A 23,676-nucleotide genomic window follows, 5' to 3' on the forward strand; every position below is an offset into this window, starting at 1 on the left:
CAGTGAACTGGCCCCGTTTAAAAAGTGTGAGGCCCCTGCTCTAGGCTGTCTCCTAGTGCTCCTATGTCCTGCTGATTAAAGCCATCAAATTCGGGTGACTGACTGCCCAGGAATGAAGGTGTGGGTTACCCCACGGGACAGAGAACCTCCACCAGGGAGGGCTCTGTCTGATGGCAAAGGGGATACAGAGTGGGTGGTGGACGAGGATAGCTGTAAACCTCACTATCTCAACACAAGCAATTGCAGGAATAAGGACGATGATGGTTTTTCTTCATTATTTTTGTTAAGTATTTCTTCATTATTCTTCAAGTATTTCTTCATTATTTTTGTTAAGAATGTTTGTATACAGGTTTACGAGGTATATTTTTTTCCAATTCTTATCCCTTTATTGTAGAGCATAGGATGAATGAATAATTGTTAACTTTATACCACAGTATTGAAGTCAGGATTCTCAAAAAGAAGAGTGAACACCACCATCCTCTTCAGATGGACCCAGGACAGCTGCTAGTTGGAAGTAATGGCTTTATTGTTTTTATTTGGCGATTAGGTATGGCTTAATCTAAGAGTCGGACTGTGATATTGAGTCCCTAGTTGACAAATCAAACACTAATTTAACTACTGCTGTGAAGATGGCTTGTGGATGTGTAAAAACAATTTACGGCACCTAAAATAAAGTCTATGATCCTAGATAATGTGGATGAGCTTGATGCAATTTCATTAAAAGCAGTAAAAGGGGAGCTTCAGTTTCCCTGAAGAAAAAAACTCCCCTGTGGACAGCAGTTTTTGCCTGACTCAGCCTGTCCTTCCCGACAGCTTGCTCTATGGGCCTCAGAGTTTGTAGCCAGCCCCACCACAAGCCAAGTCTCTTAATATTTACCTCCTAATGCTTCTATTGCTCTGGATGGACCCTGTCTGATACAATACTAGACCACATCATGTGATATAACAAAGAATCCTTCCCATCAAAGAGCCAGGACTCAGATTCAAGGTTGAAGGATTAAAGCTTGTACGATCCTTAAAGGGGAAGTACTACCTCATACAAGCAATGCAACAACAACAAAAAAATCAATCCTACCACAGGAGCAAGATGAAAAACCACACGAGTTCAATATAACATTTTCCCTGTGGGATGATCAGCATTAGCACTATTTCACATCTATCTAATGGTCACTTCTCCTGAGAGAGGTATCTACCTCCACAAACCATCATGGGCCAGCCAAATTCTTCACCAGACTCAGACCCATTCTGACAAAAACAAAAAACAAACAAACAAGCATGCGCAGAAACAGTTTCTTCTTCTTATCTTATCTTCAAATCAAACTCCAGCTAACTTTCTGCCATGAAGAAAGCTCCTACATCCTAGAACTTTTCTGAATTAGAGAATGCACTGTGTTTATTGGTGTATTCATTGTCCTGAACCCAAAGGTCAGTATTAAAAAAAAGCTGGTTAGGAAAGCAAATGGGAGCTATGACTATCAAAAATAAAAAGCAATTTAAGGCACCTACATTTTTTATATCCTATCATAAAAAACTTCTGAAAACAAGAACAAATCAATTGACTTAATAATCATGCTCTTCGTCATGCTGCCTCCACCTACTCACAGGCTCATAAGTGTCTTGAGATGTTTTCTGGTCAAATGCTTTTGGCTTCCACCCATCTTGCCTTGATGCTTATGTCCATGTCCCGTTGCAAAATACCTGGTGTGCCAATATTTCAATTGTGTAAATATGATGCAGAAAGATGTTCATGAGTCCTTTCATGGAAAATTCTCACATACTTGTAGAAGGAGGGAGAAAGAGGTTCAAGATGTGTTTTATCATTTGGCTCACAATTATCTAGAAATAGTCCTTCGGGTCCTACCATAGAGTTCATGTGACAACTCAGTCTGCAGTTGTGGGCTTCAGGCTCATCCGTTTATAGGGTCCTGCTAAAAAATGCTCGAAAATAAGTGAAACTTTCTAACCAGCTGACACCTCTAGGGCAATTTTCTTATGTTGCCAACGCTTGCTGTTTTTCTCTATCTCCTGGGAAATAATGTGCACTATCCAAGATGCCACTTCTGCTCCATATTGTGACAAGAACCCATATGGTTTAGATTGGAGTAGGACAGGTAGTTATTGTCTTAAAAAAAAAGTCAAATTGCATTCATCCCACGTAAACCTGGGAGCAAGGCTAAAGAAAGCTAGCCGATTCAAGTGGCAACGAAACTTCCTACTTCCTTTCCTATCCCCCAATCCCACTAATATTGCTGGTTGGGAAGAAAATTACTGTCACAAAGATTTATGTAAGTAGGTTAGAGCAAAGGCTGAGAAGTAGACTAATCTGACCATTTGAGTGCAGCAGGTCAAGTATAAATATTTATTCAATTTATTAGCCAACACCTTGTATTTAACCAGTGGCTAGCACCCATGCTCTTTAGAAAATTCCCCAATTTTTATAGATAATGAGCCTTAGCGTGCCCACCCCTCCCCCCCACACATACACACTGCATACTGTCCCTCTGTCCACTTTCACATAAATCAGACCCAGGGGAAACATTAGACAGCCAGACAGAATCACACACCATGAAAAACCTATGACGCTATTGTACAAAATATTTATCCTAAACACACTCAGTATAGGCCAAGGTGACAAACTTGAATTTCAAAATTATCCTGACTCAAGAACATGTAGGTATTACTAAGCAAGTTGCCAATTCCAAGGGTTCTCATTCCCTTCTTGAGTTGATGCTGACGCACAGTGCCCCTGGGAGCCTGCAGGACTCTAACTCTCTATGGGAGCAAAAAGCTGTCCTTCTCCCTCAGAGCAACTGGTGGTTTAAAAGTGCTGACCTCTTGGTTAACGGCCCGACACACAGCCATGCCGCCAGCTCCCTGGTCTAAGGGTATGCTGCTGCACCAGACAGGAGTGGGCTCTGCGCTTCTCTTCCCTGCGTGAGCATCATGCAAAGCTCACTGCCATCAAATTGATGTCAGTCTGCTAAAAAAAGAAAGCAGATGAAGGCAACAGCTTGGGAGAGCTCCTAGTAGCCGAATGTTTCAGCCAATTAACTATAGATTGTTAAAATCATCTACTTAGCTGACATCCCCAGAAAACTGGCTAATTTTAAAAGCAGCGTGTGGCACGTTGGAAGGCAGGGAAGGGAGGTGGGCAAGCAGGGACTGTAAGAATACAGCTCTGCTGCTGCGGATTACAGCCGGCCAACCTGAGACATGGAGAGACTAGGCACTAGATTATTACGCTAACCAACTCCCTGACAATGAAAAGATGTAAACTTACAACTAGTTATTTGTCTTTTAAAAATGTCTTGGTTACACATAACTTATAAAAGCATAAGACATACATAGGTCTCACAAATAGTGTTTGAATACTCCTACTTTTCTTAAGGTTCTATCTATATTGGCCATCTTGCTTGGATCCATAATCAATGCTCATGGAAGCAGCAGTTAAGAGATCAAAGGACGCAGTGAAGTGAGTAAATCTACTGCACGAGATTCCTCTATAAAGTGTGGTAGTTACATAATCTGGTGTCAATTTGGGACTTCAGAGGATTAAGAGTGTAGGGGTGGATTCTAACCCGTCAATCAGGATACAGCCAACGAAGCCTCTTTGTGGGCCTGGCCTTTCCCTGAGGATTCTGGGTATTCCTGTATTTTCTCCTTGGAGGCAGTAGACATTTTCTCTCTGCTCATTCCCTTGGAGACGCTACTGACAAGATTCAAGACTCACTACTGAAAGACACTCTACTGACAAGATACATGGCACTGTACTGATAAAACCTGTTCCCTGAGAACTGGAGGAGCCTTGTGGAGACCCCTGGCAGTGCTGAGATGCTTCTACTGCCACTGAATCCACAAGACTTTGCACCCACTGGACTGTGATTGTCCTGCAATCAGCATCTTTGCATGTGTTTGGTGAGTCTGAAGAGGACTTTATAGATTGGTATCGGACATATGGGCTAGTATCTGACTTATGGACTTGATCTGGACTGGGCTGGGATGTTTTCTCCATATTCAATTGCTCTTCTATTATAAAGTCTTTCTTATCACATATGAGTATGTCTATGAATTTGTTTCTCTAGTCTACCCAGACTGACACAAGAGTGTTAAGAGCAACATAATAGTGTTTTCAGTCACATCTTGTGGAAGTTGAACACTGAATACAAGACTGAAGAGTAATCAATGCATTTGAATCATGGTACTGGAGAAGATGGAAAGTACCATGGCCTGTCAAAAGAACAAACATAACAACAACAAACAAACCAAAAAACTTTAGCATGTTAACTATCATCACAATCTAATTTTAGGACATTTCCCATTGCACAGGAAGTGGCAAAGGATGGGGTTGTATGAAAGCAAGCAAAACTTTGTATAATTTCTTCTGTTTTTACTATTTATTTTAAATTTTGAACTACACAAAAAACAAAGGTTGATTTTTAAAGGTTACAGTGAAATGTAATTTATTTACTGTAAAAGTCACTCATGTTAAGTTATTCTTTTTTGGGTAAATTTATATACTTATTTTAATTAAAAAAAATAACTTTAGGACAGATAAAGCCCTCAGGACCAATAATGAGAGTAGTGATACCAGGAGGGTAAAGGGAAGGTGAGGGAAGAAGGGGGAACCAATCACAATGATCAACATATAACTCCCACCCAGGGGGACAGACAACAGAAAAGTGGGTAAAGGGACACACTGGTCAGTGTAAGACACGGAAAAATAAGTTATAAATTATCAAGGGTTCATGAGGGAAGGGAGAAAAGAAAAAGAGCTGATACCAAGGGCTCAAGTAGAAAGAAAATGTTTGAAAATGATGATGGCAACATAAGTACAAATGTGCTTGACACAATGGATGGATATAATGGATTGTGATAAGAGCTGTATGAGCCCCCAATAAAATGATTTTAAAAACAAAACCAAAACCCCCTAAACTTTAGCATGTTGTTTAACTATCATCACAATCTAATTTTAGAACATTTCACCATTTCCACAGGAAGCCTTCTGTCCAGTCTCAGTCAATCCTCATTTCTGTCTCTAGCAGCAGGCAACCACTAATGTGCTGGATAGGCGTGTCTTTTCTGGATGTTTCGTGTCAACACAGCTGCGCAGCAGAGGCTCTTCGAGGACCAGCTTCTTTGAGTTAGGATATTTTCATCCCTGTGGTGGCATGCATCAGTCCTTTCTTTTCATTGCTACATTTGCCAGTTGCTGAACATTTCTGTTGTTGTGTGCGCACCATCCCCTTTTACTGCTTACAACGAAGGGAGTGACTAAAATGAACGCTGTGAGCTGCCACGACCACCTAGGTCTCTGCGTGAATGTATGTCTTCATGTCTCCTACCAAGAAGCGGAATTGCTGGATCATAGGGTCATCCAAGCTTAAGAAAAGAGTTTTATGTTTATTAAAAAGGTAAAGGATTTTAAAAGGCTAAAATGTGGGTCTAGAAGAAAGCCATTTAGAGAAAACATCCTTTTACCTTACAGCTCAAAAGAACCTCAGAAAGGACAGCAAAGTCACTTCCTCAATCCCTGCAAAGTTGTCTAGTATCAGAGCTACGTGCTATCTCCGCATTAACTTCCTCTCTTTGTTTCACGGTGGCAATGCTCCGCACATACTGCGATGTCTCTGAACTCACACTGACATTTTAGCGAGCATTTCTAGCGTGCGTAAGTCAGATAACGATGACCCCCAGCCATGCTAACTAGTCGTGATATTAAAGACAGTTGAAAGAGACACTGGAGAAACTCTCTCTTGTTTAGACCAATCCAAAAGCCTATCTGGGTTGCAAAGAGGAGATAAAGGAAAGGGAGTCAGGAGATTTCAGGGGATAATGATAAGAAGTGAACTTGCTGTGCCAATTATTATCGATAACTGACAATAGCTATGATACTGCCACATTGACCTCCAAAGTATCTCTAGCCACTTTCCTATGTCGTGTAGAACATAAAAGTACCTGAAAACGAACCACATCGGCCACACAGGCTACCTGAACACTGTGACGGTCTCTCCGGATGGATCCCTCTGTGCTTCTGGAGGCAAGGATGGCCAGGCCATGCTGTGGGATCTCAATGAAGGCAAGCACCTTTATACCCTCGATGGAGGAGACATTATCAACGCCCTGTGCTTCAGTCCCAACCGCTACTGGCTCTGTGCTGCCACTGGCCCCAGCATCAAGATCTGGGACTTGGAGGGCAAGATCATTGTTGATGAGCTGAAGCAAGAAGTGATCAGCACCAGCAGCAAGGCCGAACCACCCCAGTGCACCTCTCTGGCCTGGTCTGCTGATGGCCAGACTCTGTTTGCAGGTTACACAGATAACCTCATGCAAGTATGGCAGGTGACCATCGGCACCCGGTAGAAATGTGTGGCACAGCTTTTTTGAAATTAAAAGACTGGCTTTCTGAAAAGAAAAAAAAAGTACCTGTTTCTTCACACTCGTGTTTTCACTTGATATTATTAAAAATTGCAACTTTGCCAATGTTTTTATTAAACATGTTTGAATTTTCATTTTTCATTGATAACTTATGAGATGATTCCATATATGTATGGGCTAGACACGCTTACTCTTCTAGGAATCTCACCCATCTTCCAGTTATTATCTTACTGTCTTTTTCTTAGTAGATGATTTCCCCTTCATACTTTATTGTGGAGATAACAATTTTTTATAATTTATTCCACACTACTTCTTTGTGCCAACTGTGTTGAAGACGCAATGGTGAACAAGTCTGTCAAGTCCCTTGCACTCACAAAGCTTAGCGTGGGTAATGCTGCATGGGACTATTGAATACCGGACAGAAAACAGTGGGAGGCAAACGCTTTAGGTCAGGTGATGAGGAAAGTGCCTTCTTAGGGGATGACGCTTAAATTCTTATCTAAAGGAGATAATCCCAGGAAGAGTAGGCTTAAGAATGTTCCAGGCAGCTATGAGCAGCATGGATTAGATACTGAAAGAAATCTAATGAAGCTGAAATAGGAGGCGAGGAAGAAAGTGAAGAATTAAGTTAGAAGAGTTTAAATTGCAAGTACAATGGGGGCTGGAGGCACTAACGTATTGGGAAAGAACAGTCTGTGATGTGGTAAGTAAGACAAATCATGAAGAACTTTCTGTGACAAGCAAGGAGTTTAGATTTAATTCCATGTGCATGGAGAAATCTTTGAAGAGTTCTAGGCAAGAAATCTGATTGATATTTTTGAAATGATCTTTCTAGCTGCTATGGAAAGTTGATTCTAGGAGAGTAAGGAAAAATAGTATAAATCTTAGGAAACCTCTGCAGAAGGCCAAGTAAGGGCTGATGATGGGCTAGGATAGGAGGGATATATATATTTAAATTTTTTTTTTTTACAAAACAACCTTACCACCTTCAAAGTACTCTCCATTACACTTAATACATTTGTCAAATCTGCAGTTCCATTCTTGGAAACGTTTTCAAACTCATCTGTTTGAATGGCTAACAGCATCTCCCTCATCTTTTCTTCACCTCTTTTATGCCGTCAAAGCACTGTCCTTTCATGTCCCTCTTTATTTGAGGAAACAAAAAAAAGTCGCATGGAGCGAGGTCAGGTGAGTATGGTGCACGGGACAACAGAGGCATGCTGGGTTTTCCCCCCCAAAACTTGCAAACTGAGATGGCTGTGTGAGCACATGCATTGTTGTGGTGGCAAAACCAGTCCCCAGTCTGCCCAAAAATCAGGCCATTTTTTGGTCACAAACTGCTAGGCTATTTTTTCAGAACTTCTAAATAGGAAGCTTGATTAACAGTCTGACCTGGTGGAATGAACTTCCAAAAGTTAACAGACGTCTAAAACGAGGTTTGTCATGAATCAACATGACATTTCACCTTTTCTGAAATGAGAAGACCACTTGTACACAAGTTTTTCCCCATAGCGCTGTCCTTATAAGCTGTGTTCAACATCACAGCAGTTTCTTCAGCATTTTTCCTGAGCAGGAAGCAAAATTTCACAGCCACACCCTGTTTTCTTAAATCAGCCACCACACACACACAAAAACAAAAACACAACCAAAAAACCTGAGCTTCAAGAGAAACTGCTTTCATGAAAAAATTCACTGTGACCAGAGAGAACCTTCCCAGGCGACTCCACTGGGGGCACCAACTCAGAGTGAGCTGCTCAATGCTAGTGTAGCGGGGGAAAATGTGGACTATGACATTTTGGCCCACTGGAGCTTCCCCCCAGCTTTTTTTTTCCTTTCAGGTGGGGGGAGGTACTCCTTTGTATTTTGGAGGTAGAACATAATGAAAAAAATTAGCTTATGGAAGAAATTGAGGACTTTGTTTTTTTTGGCGTGAGCAGCTGGTGATGTTTAACCGAGGAAGGCTGGGGAGAGGAGCTTAAGGTGGGCAGAGGAAAAGGACAACAGGATCTGGTTTACCTTTGTAACCTGTGAGATGTCTGTCAGCCCAGTGGGGAATGTCACTGTAGATGACGAAGTCCATAAGCCTAGTGGTTCGGAACAGGGTCAGGCCTGCAGCCTGAAGCTGGGAGTCATCAGTAGACGGGTGGTAGGTGAGGTCAAATAGGGACAAGGTGTAGAAAGAAGAAGGAAGGGTACCGGTGCAAGCAGAGAAAGAGAAGCCAGAGCAGACAGCCAAGAATTTGCCAAGTGAATGGAATTGATCCCGCTACATTTTCTAGGACTGCGCTTCATCAATTATTTATTTTCTGCAGTTTCTTTCTCTCCAAGTCACCTCCCCAGAGTAATAAAATTGAGGTCATTTCTAGCCTTAAATTTATCCTCCCTCAAACACATTTCTTTTCAAAGTACCATTTCTGCTTCTCTTCCTTCATTTCCATGACTCGGCACCAGCCCACTTTGTTGTCAACTTTTCACATGGTCTCTCGCCCTGAGTCTTTCAGATTCCCACACGTAGGCATTTCAAGACTCTATTTAAATTTCTCTCTCTCCACATTTTTCTCAGAAATTAATGCTCATTCTCACAGGTGCAGTCCCAAAGCAGAAAATTCCCAAATCCAAATCTCTAACTTTAATTTCTCCAGAATTAGATCCTTTTAACTATTTATGCTATATAGTTTTCCCTGAAAGTCCTGCCAATATAATCATCATCAAAAGTTAAATATGAAAGAAACTGAGGTATATACTGGAAAGATTAACCCCTAGCAGTATTGACTCTAATTCCAGTGGTCGTTCAAACCAAATCAATCATTGTCATAAAAATCCATTAGTTTGTTTTCCCTGCCTTTTTCCCCCTCTTTCTATTCCTTTATCACATAGGGTCAAAACTTTTCATCTTTCATCATGTAAGCTTATTTCCCCTTTAGTAGCCTCTTCTTTTATTCTCTGGCCCCGCTAAAATAGCATTAACTGCCGTGCCCCACACACAATATGTTTTCCTTCCTTTTCACTCAGACTCTGACAACCTTTTTTTCTACCTGGAATGAATGAACAAATAAAACATTCGTCTGCCCATTCACCCAAGCAAGAGGTACCCCTGATCAATCAAAATCTTCTAGGGCTTATTTCAACTATTACCTCTTACAAAAGCCCTTTCTTAATCTCTTCGTGGGTGTGTTTAGCGGTCTCTATTCTGCAGCGCTGGGAACTGTCTGTATAACTGCATTACTCCATGAGTGATTGACTGGACTTGAGATAGACCACATTCCAAATTATGTCCCATTAACATAACAAGGACAACCCATTCCCAAATGAGATTATAACCACAGGCACAGAGGGTGGGAATTATAACACACATCCACACATAATTGAGGGAGGACCACAATTCAATTCATAACAATGTTCAAAAAACATTAAATTTTTTCCAGTATTATATGGGAACACATATATAATCCAAGTTCTACGACTCAGCAGAATTATAAAAATTATAAAACTAATATTAAAATATAGGCATTATTACCAAAAAATAAACTAACTAAAAAAAAAAAACACCACAACAAACCATAGGGCCTATAAGCAATCAGAGTTGCCTGTGACTTTTTAAGTCATTACCATCTTTCATGTGATAATTATCTTCCAATGGTTTGGCTCAGCTGTGGCCTGCTGTTTGCTCTTCTTTGTCGTTATGGCCTCACATAGTATTTATTCTCATTCTATAGCATTTATGCAGGAAGGCAGCAATGTGAGCTCCCTTGCCTGCGATTCTTTCCACAGATAATAGAAAATAAATTGCAATTAGATTTTGGTAATTGTATATAATTAACTCAAAATGAGCTGTTAATTATAAAAAATATGTTTTTCACTTCCTCATTATCTCATTTATTTTAGTTCCAAATTCTTAATGCCTCACTTGAGTAAGTTTAATCTTTTAAATACACAGAATTTTTAATACTAAGATCATGTCAATTTCAAAATAAACAAAATTTAGCTTAACATTAAATTTTACCCAGAGAATTCTTTTGGCAAAATCAAAGAGCCTGCAAGGTAGGAGGAGGGTCATTTCCCAGAATAATTCTTGATTATATTTTCTAAAATCAGCAGGCATTATTATTGAAACAGTTCTACAAAGGCTGTTTAGGCTGAAGTGTTCCCCCTCCCTCTTTCTGTGGTTAGTGCAGACAGCACATTTCCACAGGCATGCGAGTAACGGAGACAGATGAACTCAGTGCCCACTGTCTCTTACCTCTGGTAGGCTCACATTAGATTAAATAGTTTAAAGGCTGTTGAGTGAGAATTCTTGGTTTAACAATGGCTGGCTGCGAGACATCAGAAGCAGTTGTCCGGGGTTTCTTTCAACTCCTATAATGCATATTAACTACCACAAAGGTTCTATGGTCTTAATAGAGACACAAGGAAAAAAGCGGCTTCTTTTGCTGAAGCAGTGCAGTTTTACCTTATTTTTTGTCACCACTATTTAAATTTAGGGCATGCATGCCATGATGCACCTATTGCTTTAAAGCAAGACCATCTTTATGTCTGGATTTCTGCTCTCTACAACATTCATTACACCCATCTGAACCAGCAGGGACAAAAATTCTCATCAATTACAAGGGCAAGTATGAATTGCCACAACCTTTCAGGAAAGAAAGTTGGAATGGCCTATTATAATTTCTAATATATTTGACCTAGAAATTTCATTTTGAAAAATTTATTCTAAAGAACCCAAAGTGCTAAACCATATGAACAAGAATTGGCATGCTTATTACAGTATTGCTTGATGGTAATGATATATTTTTAAAACAACTTGGCTGTGAAATAATGGAGGAAGTACTGGATAAGTTACAGGAGGTATGTGAGGGGCCTCAGAAAGTTTGTGGGAATATGGAATTAAAAGATAATAGAAATTTGGCACAAACAAAAAACCCCAAATTCACTGTCAGCGAGTCAATGCTGACGGACTCCTAGCGATCACTGCAGGTAACTGTGACTATTTACAGAAGTAGAAAGCCAAGTCTTTCTCCTGAGGAGCTGTTGGAAGATGCAGATCGTAGCCCAAAGTGTAACCACTGCACTACCAGAGCTCCTATAGAAGCTCCCAAAAGAGAGATTAAATAAAAAGCAACATAATAAATAATGGACCCTTTTCCTCTTCCCTCCTCTGGGCTCCCTACAAAGGGAGCCAAGCTTAAACAAGGACCAAATACTTCTTCCAACTAAGGCAGAAGAATTATTTTTAAGGAAACTGATCACCCTAAGAGAAAAGACCCATAAATACCGACAAGAAAGAATTCCTAAAGCAAAACAATTGGATTTCTACATGAATATCCCATGGTAACAGCCATCAGCTGACAACCCCTGTTCATGTATATTGAGAGCTTCTAATTTTTAAAAGTTTGACTTTTTTATTTAAATTAATGGTTAGGATTAGATGTAGGGTTCGGGTCAGGGTTAGGTTTAGACTTAGAGTTAGTTAGGATTAGATGAGGGTTAGGGTAGACTTAGGGTTAAAAATGTTTGACTTTTAAATAAAAATGGAACATGAAAAATTTTTGGAAAAACGAAACTTACAGTTGGAGGATACAGAGTGCACTAGAAAATACAAGAAGCTTTAAAAACTATTAATATTCTCATAATTAAGAAAAATACTATATATATATAAAATGAGACTGGGCTCTTGTATTTAAAAAGGGACCACTACTGGAGAATAAAGTATTTTTTGGCAATGAAAATATTTATAAACTGTAGGGAAAATAATAAATATAATAACAGTGTGGTACATGGCTTAGTTGATGATTTAAGTATTAGCAGTCTAATTGTAAACAGATTACAATATGGCTACACTATAATTATTATGGAAGCAGAGCGCCACTACGTTCTCCTGCGGATCAGCTGGTGGGTTGGTACTGCTGACCCTTTGGTTAATAGGCAAGCACTTAGCCACTGTCCCAGCAGGGCTCCCTAATGACAGGGCAGACGGAGGAAGTGTGTGTGTGTGTGTGTGTGTGTGTGTGTGTGTGTGATCGAGGGCGTTGGAGAAGGAAGGAAGAGATGAAGGGGTGGGTGTAGAAAGGGAGCAAGGGACTAAGGGAAAGAAAGAGGGACAAAACAAAGAGGAGGGGTTTCAAAGAGTTCATAAGCAGATTCCAGTATCTTTTTATTGTATTTCCATCGGCTTTTTGAAGCCCCGTTGCCGTTATGTAGGAGAAGGAAATCTCCAACTTCCACAAGGAGAAGCCAAACTACAATGCCTGGATAGCTTGATCTTCAGAACTGTGGCTATTAGATAAAACAGTTAAATGAGGAAACATCCAGAACAGTCAAAGCTGTGTGTCTTTAAAGCTAAATGGATACTGGAAGTGGTTATACAGGAGGCTGCAATTTTTTGAGTCCTTGTAGAACTCACTGACTTTTTCAATTATGCACTGCTTGATTTCCTTAGTCATACAATTTAAGTTAAAAAGGAAATTATGGCAAAAGTGAGATGGGAAAAAAAAATCTTCTGCTTCTTATAATGCCTTCCTTTAGGACCAGCCCTCCCACAGGTCAGGTAACAACTGTAAGCTCTGGAAGAGCCAGAGTTGGCACTTGAAAGAGGACAATAGCACTGGGAGGGTTTCCATTACCCCCCCCCCGCCCCCCAACAAAGAAACTATAACAGAAGTTTTAACCTTAGAGCAAGCCCCGGCCATTGCCGTGTGGGGCAGGGGATACTCTGGTAAAAACCAGCAGTCTGGCTAGCTACAAGCCCCAGCCTTCTGGGTGACCAAGGCAGCTGGAAAAGAAAGAGGCAGGGATGGGAACACTATGCAACACTTCTGGCCGGTTCTCTGGCTGATCCCTGGGCTACCATGGACAGCGCAGTGCAGGCAGCCCAGCAAAGCTGAGGGGAGGGCCTCACAGGCTTTCCTTCCACTGCAGCTTGCTCTAGGGCAGCGGTTCTCAACCCTTTACAGGGTCGCCCAGTAGCAAAATGACTGTAATGAAGTAGCAATAAAAATAGTTTTATGGTTGGGCGTCACCACAACATGAGGAACTGTAGAAAGGGCTGTGGCATTAGGAAGGTTGAGAACCACTGCTCTAGGGAAATATGCTTAGAGCTGAAGTGCGGTCATGCTAACTGTCCACTAACTCAAAGAAAATCAAATCAACGCCTCTAAGAGAAATACAACAGAATTCCAGAGTCATTTACAATGATCAAGATATAATCCAAAATTACTAACGAAACACATTGGAAAAGAGAAAACAGGGCCTACACTCCAGAGAAAATTCAGTCAAAGGAGACCAACCCCTAGAAGACCCAGGTATTAGGATTAGCAGGCAAGGATTTTAAAGCAGTTAATATTATTATTAATATAAAGGAAAATATGCTTGTAATGAATAAAGAAATCAAAAATCTCAGCAGAAACACAGAAACTGTAACAAAAAATAACATGTTAATTCTAGAACATCACCACCCAATGCAGAACATGGTAGGAGGCAGAGCCACTTGGAATCAGAAGACATGGAAGGAGGAATTTCATTGCTGACCTTGGACAGATATTGGCGAAAGGCAGAGAATACCAGAAAGATGTGTATTTGTGTTTCATTGACTAGGCAAAGGCATCAATTGTGTAGATCATAACGAACTATGCATATCCCTGAGAAGAATGGGAAGTCCAGGACACTTCATTATGTTCATTAAGAACTTGTACACAGACCGGTGGCTGTTGTGCAACAGGGTACGGGAACAGTACGTAGTCTAAACTCAGGAACGGTACCTGTCAGGGTTGTCTTGTCATACTTACACAGTTTGAGCAAATCATCCGAGCAGCTGAGCTACATGAAGAAGAATGGGGCATTAGGATCAGAGGAAGGCTAATTAATAATCTGCCATGAGCATATGTCATAACTGACTTGTTGAAATCATAGAACATTTGAAGTACCTGCTGATGAAGTTCAAAGACTCAACCTTAACTTACTGTTAAGAAAACCAAAATCCTCACAACTGAACCAATAGACAACATCATATTAAACAGAGAAAAGACTGAGGTTGTCAAGAATTTCATGTTCCTTGCATCCACAAAGCAATGCTCACGGAAGCAACAGTCAAGAACGCAAATGATGCACCACATTGGGAAAATCTGCACAAAATCTCTTGAAAGTATTGGAAAGCAAGGATGTCACTTTGCAGACTAAGATGCATCTGACCCAAGCCACGGTGTTTTCAATCATCTCATATGCGCATGAAAGTTAGACAATGAATAAGGCAGGCGGTGAAAGAATAGCTGTTTGAATCATGGTGCTGGTGAAGAATACTGGAAGTACCATGGGCTGCCAAAAGAACAAACAGATGTGTCCTGGAAGAAATGCCCCGTGAGGGATCATGGGAAGACTTCATCTCCCATGCTTTGAGCACGCTAACAGGAGAAACCAGTCCCTGGAGGAGGACATCATGCTTGGAGAGGCGGTGAGAAAGAGGAAGGATGTCGAGGAGGCAAAGTGAGGCAGTGGCTGTGACTCTGGGCTTGGGTTATTTTGAGGATGGTACAGGACCAGGCAGGGTTCGTTCTGTTTGTACCTAGGATTTCTGTGAGTTGGAACCAACACAACAATCCCTGAAACATAGGGGGCTCCATGAAGTTCTGGAGAAATTTTCATTATATTTCATATTTTTTCGCACAAATTAAAAAAATAATTTTACTGGGGGCTCGTACAATTCTTAGCACAACCCATACATACATCTATTGTGTCAAGCACATTTGTACACTGGTTGCCATTTCACAAAAATTTTGAAGCCCCTTTATTCCTGTTTTGACTCTGGATTAGGATATTTTCAACTGACTCAATACTGAGTTGTAAGAGACCAATAGGAATGTAAATGATTGTTGACTTTTTAGAGGTGCCAAGAACTTTCTGGTCAGATAGATAATAACCCATAAGTTATAATTTTGCTGCCTTATGGTATGAGCAATTTCAATAAGTAAATTGGCAATCTTATCCCAGCATTCCTCCTTGCTATGATGATTAATACTATTCTGTTTTTCAAACCAGTCTGTCATTCTATGGGCTCCTCATTAATGAGTTAGTGTTCTCTCCTTCCAAGCTATCCTAGAGATGATACTACGTGGACGAAAGCTTTGGGTCAGACACATCACTTTAAATGGTGCCACCTAAAATGCAGTATCACTAAAAACCACCAAACTAGGTTTCTTGGTTGAATAGAGACAGGTGGAACCCTTAAGTCTATGGCTCTTAGACACTCTCTAGCCTGAGGTGCTTCAACAATGGACAGGGCTATCAGGAACAATAGCATCAGGGAGGGATGCAACCATACAAGATGAACCGAGCAGCACCTGCCAGAGACAAAGGGCAGAAACGGCAGGAAAGAAGGACAACTGAAGCCTGCATGCACAGGGAGGATGTAGAGAGAAGGCTGTTCTACGTGGGGCTTACAATCCACGCCACAATTCAAATGCGTATGACTTGTTGAATGGAAAACCACTTTGCTCTCTGAACGTTCACCCAGTTCACAACAAAAAACTAAAAGCAACACAGAAAGGATTATTTTTGGGAGGAAATGATTCTTGCAGGCCTGTCATGTAAAGCAGAGGAATGTGTTAGATGGTTTTCGAAACACTAAGGTTGTCATGCAGACATTTAGCAGCTGCGTAAACCATGGGTTCTTCCAAACATCTGTGCTGCTCTCATCAACCTAGGCGACATGTTTGTGCGCTGCCCTCAATGTGCTTTTGATGTTTGACAGATCTCTGACCATATTTTCCTCATACTTATCCCATCCCAACTGCAAGGCAGGATATTTCTTTGTCTTAGAGGTTGCGGATCTGCTATTGCTGTTCAATAGAATAAAGGAAGAGGTTTGCCATTCAGGTGAAATAGCTGTGAATCACATCCCTGTCTACATTCAATAAAATTTAGTCTAGATTCAAACAAAACATTTCATAAAATAATGACTAAAAATTTCCCAAATGGTTTAAAACGAGTCATCTCAAACATTGTTTGCGGGGTACAAATTAATTCAACTTTTATGGAAAGCAATTTGACAATATGAATCAAGAATCATGAAAGGATCCATGTATTACTTGAGCTAGTAATTGCATGTAAGAAATTTATAGCAAGGAAATAGGTAGAGATAAAGTAAAACATTTCTTCAAAACATACTCTATAAAACTCTGTATTATCCAACAATAGGCTGATAGATAAATCTTGGGGCATAGTGGCCACACAAATATTTGTTGATTTAGTTAATTAATATAATGTCATAAAGTATTTAATGACATCAGAAAAAAGGATATAGTGGAAAAACAAAAATCCAAATTATGTATAATCTGATCCCAATTATTAATATAGAATACAGTATCAGACAAAGAAAGATAGGGGAAAAGGCTTAAAGCACCATCTCTGAGTGGTAGAATTATAAATTATTTTTATTTTATTCTTTATGCTTATTTTTAGATCTCATTTCATTTTTATAATTTGTACTTTTAAAACATTTACCTTGGTCCAGAGTCACTTCCATTCGTTTCCAGACTTTGTTTTCGAGGTTTTGTGAGTTCTTCATCAACAGCCACTTCTCCAGGTTTAAACATAGCTTGCGTTTTTAACCTGTAAAAGTAAATTTTGAGAATTTTGCATGTGCTAGAAGCTAACAGGCTAAATGGTAGCTTTTGGATGGCCATATTCTTCCAGCTAGACTGCTGTGACTTATTTTCAAATGAAAACTCAATCTGTCAAAAATAAATTGGAAATTCCCAAAGGCAAGTAAACACAAATTGGGGTCATAGGAATTTAAATGGGCATTATCTAGGGAAAGAAAGCCTGGTGATGGAGTGATGAAAAGTTTGACTACTCACCAAAGGTCCGTGGTTCAAACCCACCAGCTGCTCCATGGGACAAAGATGTGGCGGTCTGATCTACAGATTTGAAAACCCTACGAAATTGCTCTACTCCATCCTACAGGGTTGCTATGAGTCAGAAACAACTCAATGGCAATAGGTTTTTTATGACATATTTGGGAAGCAGGAGAAGATTGGGTAGGTTAGAATATAATTTAAATATACAAAATTATAGGTACCTAAGGAGAATGTAGGAACACCCAAGATATCTGTAATTCTGAATATGTCAAGTGTGTCCATATCAATTGCTAAGCACATATATTTTGATCACCAGAATATACATGGGAATTCTAGCAACACAATGTATCACTGACCCTATCCAATCTGGCAAGTACCCAGGTCTCATACTGATAATTTAGATGAACTGGTGCAATAACTCCCTGGCTAACATTATTTCCTCAGAACAACAGATAACTCCCCTAAAAGAACTAGAAGATATTCTACATGTCAACACTATTTGAGCCATAAAAACAAAACAAAACAAAACAAACAAACAAACCCAAACTCACTGCTATTGAGTTGATTCCAACTCAAGGCGACCCTGTAAGGCAGAATGGAACGGTTGCTGTGGGCTTCTGAGAGTGGAGCTCTACTGGGGTAGGAAGTCTCTTCTCTCTCCCGTGAAGCGGCTGGTGGTTTCAAACTGCTGACACTTCAGTTAGCAGCTCAATGAGTAACCACACCAACAGGGCTCCTGATTTAGCCCGACCCAGCACACATGCCGAGAAGGGGAATTGAAGGTGTTAGCATGACAAGGAGTCTGCGAAAAGTCCGAGTATTAATCACGAGACTAATATTAAAATGTATGCACCAGCCACTAATGCCAAAATTGAAAACTACTTCTGTACTCCAAAACCGATCAAACATGCAACCAAGATGCTTTGATCATTACTGGTACCTGGAATGAAAATTTGGAAACAAAGAAGGATTCGTAGCTGGAAAGAATGGCCTTGGTGACAGAAATGATGCTGGAGATCACATGATAGAATACCAAGGACTTAGTCGTTGCAAACACCTCTTTGTAACAACATAAACAGCAGCTGTTCATGTGGAACTCTGGAGTAAAACCACAGGAACCAAGTCAACTGTATTTGTGAAAAGAGGCTACGGGAAAGCTCCACCTCTTCTGTCAGAATAAGGCCAGGACTGACTGCAGAACACACCATCAATTGTTCCAATGCAAATCACATCGAAGCCGAGAGACAAAAAGAACATGTCCGCATATGCCAAAGTATGCCCTTAAGTATATCCTTCCTGAATTTAGAGACCATCTTAAGAAGATATTTGATACACTGAACATAAGTGGGATGACATAAAGAATATTATACATCGAGAACGAAAAAAAATTCATTAAAAAGACGGGGAGGAAAAAGAAAAGATCGAAATAGATGCCAGGAGAGATTCTGAACTTTGCATTTGAATGTAGTGCAGCTAAAGTAAATGGAAGAAATCATGAAGTAAAAGAAATGAACAGGTAAGTTCAGAGGTCAACTCGATAAGACAAAGTATAGTTTTATAGTGACATCAAGCTCAATGGAATGAAGACAACAACAAATCTTGAATTGTAATATTGCAGCAGTCTATGGGCAAATAGCAAATGATGCAGAAAGCACCCAACGAAAAATGAAAGAAACACATGGATCTTGTACCACAAAGAACTTGTTGACATTCAGCCATTTCAGGAAATAGAATGTGATCAAGAACCTATGGCATTTGGGGAAGAAGTCCAAATCTCACTGAAAACATTGGTGAAGAAGATACAGGACGTGATGGAGTACCAACTGAGGTGTGTCAACACATGGTGCAATGCTGGAAGCACTAACACAGGTATGCCCAACCTTCTGGAGGAAAGCCATATTTGTGCCCATTCCAGAGAAAGGTAACTTAACCGATTGCAAAAACTATGAGGCAATATCATTAATATCACACGCAAGTAAAATTTTACTGAATATAATTTTAAAACAATTGCAGCAATATATCAAAAGGTAAGTGGCAAAAATTCAAGCCAGATTCAGAATAGGACATGGAGTGACTGCTATCATGATTGATAGAGATGAATTTTGGTTGAAAGCAGATGATTCCATAAAGATCTTGTTTTTCTACAAAAACTTCTGACTGCATGAATGAAAATAAATATGAACAAAATTGCAGAGAGTAGGAATCCTAGAACACTTCATAGTGTTCATGTGGAACCTCTACACAGACCCCAGGGCAGGCATTTAAATAGCACACAGGGGTCCTGGATGGCTTAAAGTCAGGACAGCGGTGTGTCAGGACTGCATCCTTTCACTGCAGTTATCCAATCTGTACGCTGAGCACATAATCCAAGCAGCTGGACTCTATGGAGAGAATGTGGCGTCCGGATTGGGGGAAGACTGAGACGCCATTGAGCTATGCACATGATAGCAAGCTTGCTTCCTGAAAGCCAGGAGGACTTGAAGCGCTTGCTAATGTATAGGCTAGACCCTTCCATAGGAATTACTCTTCCACATAAAACAAAAATCCTCACAATCGGACCAATATGCAGCATCATGATATGCAGAGACAAGATTGAAGCTGTTAAATTTTTCAATTTACTTGGATCCACTATCAACAACTAGGGAAGTGGCAATCAAGAAATCAAATGACAGATGAGACTGGAAAATCTGCTAAAAAGGCTAAAGTGTTTGCTGTCTGACCCAAATCACGGTATTTTCCATCACTTCATCTGCATGTGAAAGCGGGGCACTGGATGAGGAAGACAGAAGAAAAATGCCTTTGAGTTAAAGTGTTGGCAAAGGATACTGAGCATAGCACGGGCTGGCAGACGAACGAACCAATCTGTCTGGAATGCTACTTAGAAGCGCGGGGGTGAGACTTCACCTCATATACTTCGACGTGTCAAGAGGGCTCAGCCCTAGAGAAGGGCTTCATGCCTGGTAAAACAGAGGGTTCGTGTAAGCGAGGAAGGCCTTCCATGAGGGCACTGAATACAGTGCATGCAACCAAGGCTCAGGCATGACAGTGGCGGTGAGGCTAGCACGGTCCTGGACAATATGTTGTTCTGTTGTACACTGGAACCAACTCAGTGGCACCTAACCGTGACTACAGCATCAAATATGTGACACTCACTGTCCATTCCTGCAGCTTAGTAGGTTCTCTGTTAAAGCATGTTCTGTGGTTCTGTTTACTGTTCTGTGTTTATCTGTAAAAGTATGTTCTGTAGTTATCTGTTGAAACTGCATCTTTTGGAGGGCCAATCAAGAGGGGAGTGTAGTAGACCAGCAATGGGAGCAAAGACACAAAGTCCCTGAGGAATCCTGATTGTAGACTTCTGACTCAGGGGTCAGTACTTGGCATCTCATCTGAGTGGTTGAGGCGACTCACAGGGGTCCACACTATAAGTCTAAAGGTGTAACGGGGTGGGCACAAGACGGCTTCACCCCTGACTGCAGGGAGAGCAATGGGGACTGCAGGAGGCGCACCTTTCAGTTACGAATGCTGAGGACTAAAAGGGTGTGAGTGCTGTTAGGGAAGGGGGTACCATGATATGGAACGCTGAAGGAAAAGGAGATTGGACTGATAGATTTGGAACTATTTGTACGGTCTTAAAAACAATTACTTGATTATGTTTTATTTTTATTGTATTATGAGATATAATACAATATCTTATATTGTATCAATGTAAGATAGGTAGGAAAAGCCACCCCAAGGAGACCGCAATGGGACCGATGGTTAGGGGGGTTGAAGGGAGGATGTAGAGGGCAGTGAGTGGTGAGTCAATAATGACAGGGATATGGGAATAACTAGGGTTCTAAAATTGATGGTGATGGCTGTTTTTGATCATTTGAAATGTATATGAGAGGAATTACTGAGAAGTGAATGATGGGTAAACATGATAGTGAAGCAGGAAGAAAGAAAAAAGTAAAAATTATATATAGGTATAAATATAGATAGGTATATGTAAACATCCAAAAATATAAAGATAGGTGTGTTTGTCTATATATGTATATACATGTAAATGCAACAAGGAAGCAGATGGGCTTGGGGCTCTACTATATCTTACCTCAGTACAAGAACACTTTGTTCTAATAATGCGGCATTATACTCACCTTCCTGACACGATTGCTGAAGACAAAATGGGTGCATAAGTAAATGTGGTGAAGAAAGCTGATGGTGCCTGGCTATTAAAAGCTATATAGCATCTGGAATCTTAAAGTTAAACAAGCGGCCATCTAGCAGGGAGGCAACAAAGTCACACCAGCCTGTGTGATCATGAGGTGCCAATGAGAATAGGTATCAGAAGTTCAAAACCAAGCAATCAAATTGATGCGAAGGAGCGTGGACAAAGTGGAGACCCAAAACCCATCTATAAGATAATTGGACAGTCCCTCAGAGAAGGGCCACATGGAAGGCATGATAAATCTAGGGTGCGGTATAGCACTGATGAACCACATGACTATATGTTTCTTTCATAGTGCCTCCCCCTACTATTATGGTCCTTGTTTAACTTAATCAATCTTGTTAAACCTGCTTATGTTCATTTGTATAATTGAGATTGTTCAACGCACAAAAGACAAGCTACTGTATCTACTCGAGTATAAGCCGACCCACATATCTGCCGAGGCACTTAATTTTACAAAAACTGCATTAAAAATGTGCTAAAAAAACTTGGTTTATACACGAGTATATATGGTAAATAACCCTTCAGAAACGGTCAGGGGAATAATAACCCCCTGAGGGTATAGGAAGTGGGGTGGGGGAAGGGGCACTGATAACAACCATGATGGCATAACCCACTCACGAGGAAGGAATAACAGAATTGCCGGTGAATGGATACACTGGATGGTGTAAGATACGGCAATATATACATATATTAAGGGTTCCCCAGGGTCCCCAGGTGGGGGTGGGAGGGGATAAAGGGGAGCTGATATCAAAGAATTCAAGACAAAGGAAAATGTTTTGAAACTGATGGTGGTAGCAATTGTACAATTATGATTGATCTTATTGAGTTATGGACTTATAATATCTGTAAGAACTTCCAATAAAATGATTAAAAATAACAAATAGTGTTATTGGAGCATTAAAAAAACACCAACTGCATCTTTTGACTATGAAAGCAAATTGCAGAAATAAAAACATTTTTAACATACTGTGGACATTTTCATCATTGTCATAAGACATTTTTTAGACACTAGTCCTACAAATGCAACTAACTATACAAGGCCAGGGCGTTAAGTGATGGGCTGTTAACGTCAAGGTCAGAGCGGTAAAGGCGGCTGTCTGCCCTGTAGAGGTTACTCCCTCAGACAACCCAACGAGCAGGTCTATGCCGTCCTAGAGGGCTCCTGGGAACTGGAACGGACAGGAGGGGAGTGTGTTTTGTTTGCTTTTTCTTTCTTTTCGAATTTGCAGTTTAACAATGATACTTGGGCATACACAGGTTGGCAGGTCGATTCGGACAAGCAGCATTACAATGAGGCCACTATAAGGATGAAATGGAAGTGGCAACAGAAGCAGTCTCAGGAACCTCGGAAGCAGCCGTAGTAATGACAACAACAGGGGCTATCGTTTAATCACTGCAGTTGACAATTGTGATCCCATTGCTCCTGACAATCACCTACCTACACCATTTTCCAGAGAAGGAAAGCGAGGGAGAAGCACATAACTCATCCAAGGTGATGCATTTTTTAAGTGGTAAAGGCAGTACCATCCCAGTGTAATTAGAGCATACTGTGAAAATTAGAGACCAAAGCCAGTCTTTATAGATAGCCTTGACTTTTATTCATTTCATATACACTGCTTTGCCCCAAAGAGGGTTTCAGGTGGTCCTTGGCACAGTGATGAATAGCAATCTAAATCAATCCTCTCCGATCAATCTTGAAAGGACTCACAGAGACGGCATCCTTTTGAAAGCCCTTATTGATCATCATTTAATATCAAGGTGTCAGCATGAATTGTTAATCACAATTAAAGTAAATCTTAATGTCATACCAAATTTATTCCAAAAGACAGGCTCATCCACAAATTCTGAACGACTATAATAATTCTGTACAACTCATCTGGGATTCAATTACAGATTGCCTTCGCAGTGTGTTTCCCCAAACCTCCTGAGCAGCATAAACAAAGTCTTGTATATAGAACATATTACTAAATTCATTAATTTAATTGAAGTGGGCAGTTTAAATGGCAAGTTCAGGAATGATATATAAAAGCTCAAATTGTGTAGAAATCAGAGACTGAGATTATACGAGTATAATAAACTCCTGAGAAAAAGAATCAAGTCTTGCTCATCTCAATACTCCTCCCACATAGTTCTGCACAGAGCAGGACGTATCATCAGTGTTTGTGGAAACAAGAATAACAGAACTGAATTCCGAATTATTACACATTATACAATCATGTGGTAATTAAGTGTGGATTCTAGAACTAA

At 40.4% G+C, this 23,676-nt stretch overlaps 1 protein-coding gene across 3 annotated transcripts in view; it reads right to left on the minus strand.

Annotated features, from left to right (window-relative positions):
• Nucleotides 1-23,676, minus strand: part of KIAA1328 (KIAA1328 ortholog) — a 260,762-nt gene that overhangs the window by 66,878 nt on the left and 170,208 nt on the right. For all 3 annotated transcript variants that reach the window (XM_075532526.1, XM_075532527.1, XM_075532528.1), the window contains one exon: nt 16,867-16,974. In XM_075532526.1, coding sequence (XP_075388641.1) covers nt 16,867-16,974 — 108 coding nt within the window. The remainder of the gene's footprint in view (nt 1-16,866; nt 16,975-23,676) is intronic.

Source organism: Tenrec ecaudatus, chromosome 15 (genome assembly GCF_050624435.1).
Source record: "Tenrec ecaudatus isolate mTenEca1 chromosome 15, mTenEca1.hap1, whole genome shotgun sequence".
NCBI lineage: Eukaryota > Metazoa > Chordata > Mammalia > Afrosoricida > Tenrecidae > Tenrec > Tenrec ecaudatus.